The 7,302-nt window shown below is 40.9% G+C and overlaps 1 protein-coding gene across 1 annotated transcript; it reads right to left on the bottom strand.

The window, feature by feature from the left end:
• Positions 1–1,128: 1,128 nt before the first annotated feature.
• Positions 1,129–6,863, bottom strand: LOC104407475 (pantetheinase-like). The gene is made up of 7 exons (XM_010016774.1): positions 6,681–6,863; positions 6,456–6,586; positions 5,403–5,595; positions 4,582–4,873; positions 3,170–3,543; positions 1,639–1,809; positions 1,129–1,248 (listed from the first exon to the last, which is right to left on the bottom strand). Exons 1-7 carry the CDS (start codon positions 6,738–6,740, stop codon positions 1,129–1,131), a joined length of 1,341 nt encoding a protein of 446 aa, XP_010015076.1. The 5' UTR covers positions 6,741–6,863.
• Between the last annotated feature and the right edge of the window lie 439 nt (positions 6,864–7,302).

The following is a 7,302-nucleotide window of genomic DNA, read 5'->3' as shown; positions in this document are numbered from 1 at the left end:
CCTGAGGATGGTGGCTATCTGAGCACTTACTTTTGTGAAACAGGATGCAAGTTGTTGCTAAATCATCTTAGCTGTAGAGGTAGTCTGTCTTCCGATTGTGGTCCTCCCCTTTTCTTGTGCTAAGAGAGACTGTGTGGAAGACAACTCCTTATTCAAAGGGTTAATCCTGCTGTGGAGAAGTCTCTGTTAAGGGTCACACTTGCAACCACTCAATCCCTACAAAACCATGAGGACATGTGCAGCAGGATTGAGGAAACCAACAGCTACTCATTTTTAGCCAGAGCACATAGTTAATGTTGCTTAGCTGTAAGAGGACACCATGTCCCATGGTGCAGATAGAAATGCAAAGCTACAGTATTTTTTCTTCACAAGCAAGCAGAGTGTTTTCCATTATTTCTACCATATTAATTGTGAAGAGTTACAATTTAATACATTTACAGACTAAAATCTTGTTTTTACAACGTTGACTTTATTCAGAAATACTGTATCTTGCATCCTGCAAGTCTATTTTTCTATGTCGCTGGTCAGATTAAATGTGAACAATGTTTTTATTTCTGAATAAACCTGCAGGACAGACAACAGAATTAGCCATACAAAGCAATCTTAGTTGCGCCATGCAAAGTAATCCAGTCCACTTGCCTAGGAAGTACCGTCTGCAGGACCTGCACCCGCACACGTGTGAGTGTGTTCAATGTGTGTAAGCTGTTCATCAGCCTTTCCCAACACTTGCCTGCACTCTTGACCAATACTCCACCAAAAATTTCAAAGAATTAAAAGTTGGTTGCTATTGAGCCACTTCCCTCTCTTATATACCTGAATCCTACATTACTAAAGTCAGAGGAATTTACTTTCTATTGTCCCCAGTGTCAACATGAAGTCTATGACAACCTAAACTACTGTATAAAAACACATAGAGAACTGCCCAGCAGTGATTTATTTTTGCTGCAAAATCAAGTCAACAAATCAATGTGCAATGACTATGCTGTTAGATAAGGTAACATGATAAACAGAATGTCATTACAATTACCTGTATTAACATTAATTAACATCAATTGACATTATGATTTATTATGATTAATTAGTGTTACAGAAACAAGCAGATGAGATCTTAAAAGATCTGCAGTGAAATCATGGTGAAGCTTGCTCTGTGTGTGGAGGGTCCTTTTCATACCACCTCCCAAAGAGTGTTACACTCAAAACTGGCTTTGGTGTACTAGTTCGACTTATCAGACGTCCACCAGTTAGCACCTAGTTGTGGAAAAGTGAAATAAACAGGAACATTAGCAAACTAACACTGTTGTATGACAATTACAAAATAATACATTCATGAATGTTGACCTAGTTGAGAGATGAAGTAGCTCACTTGGAGCTACCATGAAGTATGAGAAAAACTATGGTTCTGTCTTGAGCAAGATTTTGTTCTAGAGGACTTGAGGGGACAAGGAAGAAGGGAATTGGTAAAATGACCCTGCTGCATTGATGCAACCAAGAAAATTAGGCAGAAGTAAAGCTGCCTTGAACTCCAGCCAGTTACTGAAATATAGGACACTGATAACTACCAAGTTGCTCCTGTGTCTTATAGTGGCTTTTTGACCATTTGTGTTACACGTCAGACAACTCACAAGGATGTCCCATTACCTTGAACTCCCCGGGCGCCAGCTGCACCCTGCTGTACAAGACTTCTGGAAAGACATAGTTGGTGCCAAACGTGCCACTGAGGGAGAACATCTCAAACCTGGTCTGAGCCGTCTCCACCGGCTGCCCGCATGTTTCTGGATCTGTGCTCTTGCACTTGAGCAGAGTGCATATCTGCAGGGAGGAAGATACAGAAAGGCAAAATACCACTAAGCTCTCAACAATCAAGAGCTGGATTTGATTATAAGAAAATCTGCCATGATGAAGAAATGATCCAATACATCTATTAATTTATTTACACCAAGAGGAGGGTGGCACTTTAAACTTGTAAAAAGGCAGTTCTTTGCCAGCACGGCAGCAGAGCAGTGTCTGTGTGTATCCACGTATGTTTGTAAGTTCTGTCTGCACTCATGCATAATGCATAATGGATTTAGTCATAGGCTTGGAATAATTTGTGACCTAAGGAAGTTACTTCAGCTCTGTCTGGGTCTCCTAAAAAACTGAAGGCATACTTACTTGCCTACTCTAATGGCAATACTCCAAAGATACAGAGAAAAAAACTAACAGCAAAACTGAAAAGAATCAATACACTGACAAGCCATATGAATGCAAATATTATACCCATATTTAGTTTCTTCATTTTGTTAGACAGCTACATGTTAGAAAATCACATCAGCACAATAGTAAAAACCACTGAGCAGAAAACAGCTTTCTTGTGACAAAAGCATTCCTGTGAAGACAGGGAAAACTCTACAGTCTTCTCTCCCTTTTGTACACATACATGGAAACCTCCTTAGGATCACAGAACCATAGAATTGTTTAGGTTGGAAAACACCTTTAAGACCATTGAGTCAAGCTGTTAACCTGTCCACCACTAAACCATGTCCCTAAGCACCACAGCTACATATCTTTTAAATACCTACAAGGATGGTGACTTCATTACTTCCCTGGGCAGCCTCTTACATGCCTGACAATCCTTTTGGTGAAGAAATTTTTCTAATCTTCAATCTAAATCTCCTCTGGTGCAACAAGAGGCCATTTCCTCTTGTCCTGTTGCTTGTTACTTAGGAGAAGAAACCAACCCCCACCTCGCTACAACCTCCTTTCAGGTAGTTGTAGAGAGTGATAAGGTCTCCCCTCAGCAATAGAGCCTGCCAAACCTACAACCTGCAAAACTTGAAGACCAACTTATGCAAGACATATTCTAGAAAATATAATCAGCACAGAGAAACTTATGTATCTATCTTGGTCTGCCCTTGCCAAAACTGCTGGGTGACCTGTCACCCTTTAAGTGCTAAAGTATAGGGTCAGCTCAGGGCCTTCACTTTCATCATTTATAACACAGACAGAAAAGCAGGGTCAAGACTCTTAATGAAGTCAAAATGCCTCATGAAAAAAAACAGATGTTTTCAAAGGGGCCAAAAAAGCACCTCTTCTTCACCCCCCTCAATCAAAAATAAGAGAAATGCTAACGGTATGCAAAGAGAATACTGCAGCCTTCCCACTGTCCAAACAAGAACAAAAACCCATTTACCTGTAAATAATACTCTCCTTCAACAACATGTAGCCCATCAAAGGCACCCAGAACATAAATGTCATCTTTCTGCTTCTCTACCATCTTGTAACTCAGATGGCAACAGAGGTCCTGATGGCAAATGGCACAATTTCCCTCAGGTTCAGTGAGTTCCGTGAAGGAGAAGAGATCATGGTAAACAGTCCCACTGAAATAGTGGTGGTTTGATGGAAGCTGTTCGATCCTGCTGGCATACAGTTTCCAGTTAACAGCAGCGGGATAGTCAGGAGAGACACGTGGGTGTGAATTCAGTTCTGTCACCAAAAGGTGACCATTTTCCATTTCTGTATTGTAATAATATGCTTTTGGACCATCTGGGGCATAAATACCACTCCCTGCAAACAGAACACCAGAAAGCTTTTAATCTGAAAGGAAGAGTATGAGACAAGTAAGCATTATTCCCTAACTAAATATGTGCCAAATTTTATTCTAATATTTACTGTTTGTTTTGAAACTAAGTTAAGCCTTCACAGACCACAATCCTAACCCAATGCTTTTTCCAATCAGTAGAAAGCAGACCAAACTCTGACGTTTCATGTATTGTAAGTGACAAGATTAGTGTGTTAATTATCTGCCATTATATATAATTTAAGTGGATGAAGCTACATGTTCCTCACTGAGTTTAGCTGCATTAGAAATCAGTATTTCTGACTAAAATGAATGGTAACATCGTCAAGTCAAAAAAAATCAGTAAGGAAAAGATATTACCAAAGTCACATCTTTATGCAAGCTCTTTACATAAATACATAAATATTTACTCCTGAGTAAAAGCTGTCCATAAAGCATATGAGTTGTATGACATGGGGTCATCAATGACAGAACTAAAGGAACGGCCCACATCTGCTCTTATTTGGAAAGCAAAGTTTAGGGCTACGGTTTAGCAACACCAGTAAGTTTCTCTCACTTCTGCAAGCACATGCCCGCACAACTTGTGCTTGACTTCTAGCATCTGCTCAGGAAAAACATACAGTGAAAACCGAGCCTGCAAAGAAAACTTGAGGCAGGGTCTGCAGTCCAGAAGTGTTTGCAGGACTCAGGAGAACATTTCAGAGCTAGGTTTCCGCCTAGTGGACAAAAAAAGTTTGGGCCTTCACATGAGCTCATCGATAAACGCCAGGGCCAGAAGATGAAGAATCACACACATAAACTCATTTAACAAATAACTAAAGGTGTTCTAGTCAAGTTAAGCATTTCCAAGTTCTTACATATCACGTTTTGATTTCTTTTTTATATGTACAGGTTTTCTTGTCCTAAGTCTGTTGATAGGCGTATGCATGCCTAAAGCTGATGGGAACTTCCGCTCAGGCCAACTCAATACATGCATATAAATGTTACCCACATCAACAAGATCAGTTAGAACAATATCACATTACCTGTCATATCTAAAGTGGAGTTGTGCAAATTTGCTGAAAGAAAATTGACACCCATTCCCATCGCCCAGGCTGAGTGAAACTGGGCCGCTGACAACAGTGGAAGAGTGTTAACCCAAGCAGTTGGGAACAAAATGGTGTCAACCTGAAATCTCCTTGCCAAGACCACAGCTGGGTCGTGGTAGAGTATGTCTGCACAAGTGAAAATGCCAAAGTAGCCAAAGGATGTATTGAAAGTCACAAATTCTGGATCCTTAGGGTAATTAAACTGTTTCTCTGTCACAAAAAGGTTGTACTGTTCATGGAAAGGAAGGAATGGAGACAAAAATAAGTTAGAAAAGAAATCAAACGACTTAAATCACACTAATATTGAATATAATACTCATTCACTTAAATACAAGTAATGGAGAATATGTTTGTGAACATGCTATATCTTAATTTCTTAGAGTACACTTCATATCACTGCAAGAGAAGTCAAGCACAAATATCCATGGTTCTGATCTATACCAGTGAAGGGGATTTGTATTTAGTTTGCAAGCGTTTAGGACATTAATGTTTGAATATCTCATGTATCACTTCCTTCTAAGAAGCAGTAAAAATAGAGGGCTCATTGAGTTTTAATTAATTCCATTTAATTATTTGCTAGTAAATTCAGAATAGCAGGAATGAAAATATCTTAAGGCAGTGGCTTTCACCTGCCCTCTGACACCTGCTCTATAATGACTCTTTGTACAAATACATTTAAGCCTGGGAAGGAGCTTCTATTTCACATCTTTCATCACTGCAGGATGATGTACTTCCTGAATATTGTAAAATCCTCTTACCTTGTGATAGCGAGCCACCAGTTTCCCTTCTGAGTCAAAGACAACATTGGTATTGTACTGATAGTGACCATCATTTGGGCACCTTGGATCACTGGAATTACATGGCTTCTTGTCTCCCATATTCGCAACCACATAGATGGAGTTATTCCTTGCCAGACAGCTCAGTCTTTCTAGCACAGGTGAGGGAGCAAACCTAAACAGCAGGGAAGGAAGAAAGGAAATAAAACATCAAAACCAGTTAATCTATAAAAATACGAACACTGAGACTACAGATCACATGAATTATAGGTTTAAGTTAGTCATATCTAATAAGAAACTCTTATTTTCTGTTACTCAACAGAAGGCAGCGGTTTTGTGCTTCAAAGCTCAGTGTGTTCAGACTCTGGCTTCACATTAACTGAGGAGCACAGGGGTTTCCTTGCACCTTGAAGTCTCCCTCCTGCTGCTGATGTGTGGCACAGCATTGACGTTACATCAACACAGGAGTTAATCTCAGCCATTCTATTTCAGTTCTCAATTTGGCTGCTGTGCAGAGGGAGCATAGGATTTGTTTCTTCTATGGTGCATTTTGTCTTACCAAACTTTTACCAAACACTGAAGTTTCAAAAAATGGTGCCATTTATTAAGGAAAATGACAGAATAAAAAGCCTACCAAATCATGATTAAAAAATGCAAATTTGAAATAGTGTGGTATATCTTTTCAGTAGTAGCTGCTATTTTATTTACAAATACTCCTAATATTCCTGTATCTTAAGACATTTTCTACAACGTGCATGGGATACATTACTGAAACGTAGATTCTGTAAGTTTTTGGGGTTTGTTTTAAATAAATCTCAACCTTTCTGAGTATGCTAACTAAAATAAATACAGTGAGAAAAAAAGATAAAAATGAGGAAGGAAGCTGTGTGAAGTTATTTATTGCAACTACAGGATGCCTAACCTGGATTCATTTCATAGCAGTTCTTCCAAGATATATAAAACTCTCAACAACCACTCCTAAAGGCAGCCTTCTTTCTCATGGGATCATTCCCCCACGCACAGCAGGAGCAATACCTTTGAGGATCAGCACAGGGAATCCAGTCCACTTGTGGGTCTGGGATATCCTCAAGATAAGGGTAGACTGTTTCTCTTGTGAAGACCCAGCCATAAATGCCATCTTCAGGTGTTACAATGATATGGGCACCCTGATGCCAACACACAAACCCAAAAAACACCATTAAGAAAATGAATAAACAGTCAGTGTTTACCAAAATTACTGTCTGTAATGAGCCATAATACCTGTTTGGCTGCTTCTTTTATGGCCACTTCCAAAATCGCCAGATTTTTGTCCATCAGCATCAAGGCCTCCTCAGGAGAAACTGGCACTTCAGTGTCCTCTGACAGCACCACACTGTGCTCATAGACAGCTGCAATGTAGCTGTCCAGGGCACAGGCCTGCAGAGCAGACAGCACCAAAAGCACAGCACAGGTATGAGCTTTAGGGAGCCCCATGTCTGGAGCCTGGAAGTCGCTCAGGAGGAGGACGGGGACAAAGCAAAGTCAGGGGACTTAAAAGGAAATTCTTGCAGAAACCTGGGAATTCCCGGGAGCAGCAGAAAGCCGACACCAGGAGATGCCTTCACCCTGCCCAGAAAGCCTCACACATCAAAGCCAAGAGACCCACAGCCCTGAGCAATCCTGCCTTGCTCCACCAGCAGAGAAGTCACCACTGTGCTGCAGCCAAAGAAACGCATCGCTTGCCAGATCTGCGAATGATGCAGGTGTGGCATTGCTGTAGTAATGCAGCTCAAGGCAAGCCCAGGTCACAACAAGCCAGAGCCTGGGAAATCTCAGTGAAGACCAGCATTGCCACATTCCCGGAGGGCACAGGGGGGCTGCAGGCAGGGCTGTGGGAGGCAGG

This window comes from Nestor notabilis, unplaced genomic scaffold (genome assembly GCF_000696875.1).
Source record: "Nestor notabilis isolate BGI_N333 unplaced genomic scaffold, ASM69687v1 scaffold6286, whole genome shotgun sequence".
In the NCBI taxonomy this organism is placed as follows: Eukaryota; Metazoa; Chordata; class Aves; order Psittaciformes; family Psittacidae; genus Nestor; species Nestor notabilis.
Note: the sequence above shows the minus strand (reverse complement) of the source record. Positions and strands in the feature narration are given on the sequence as shown.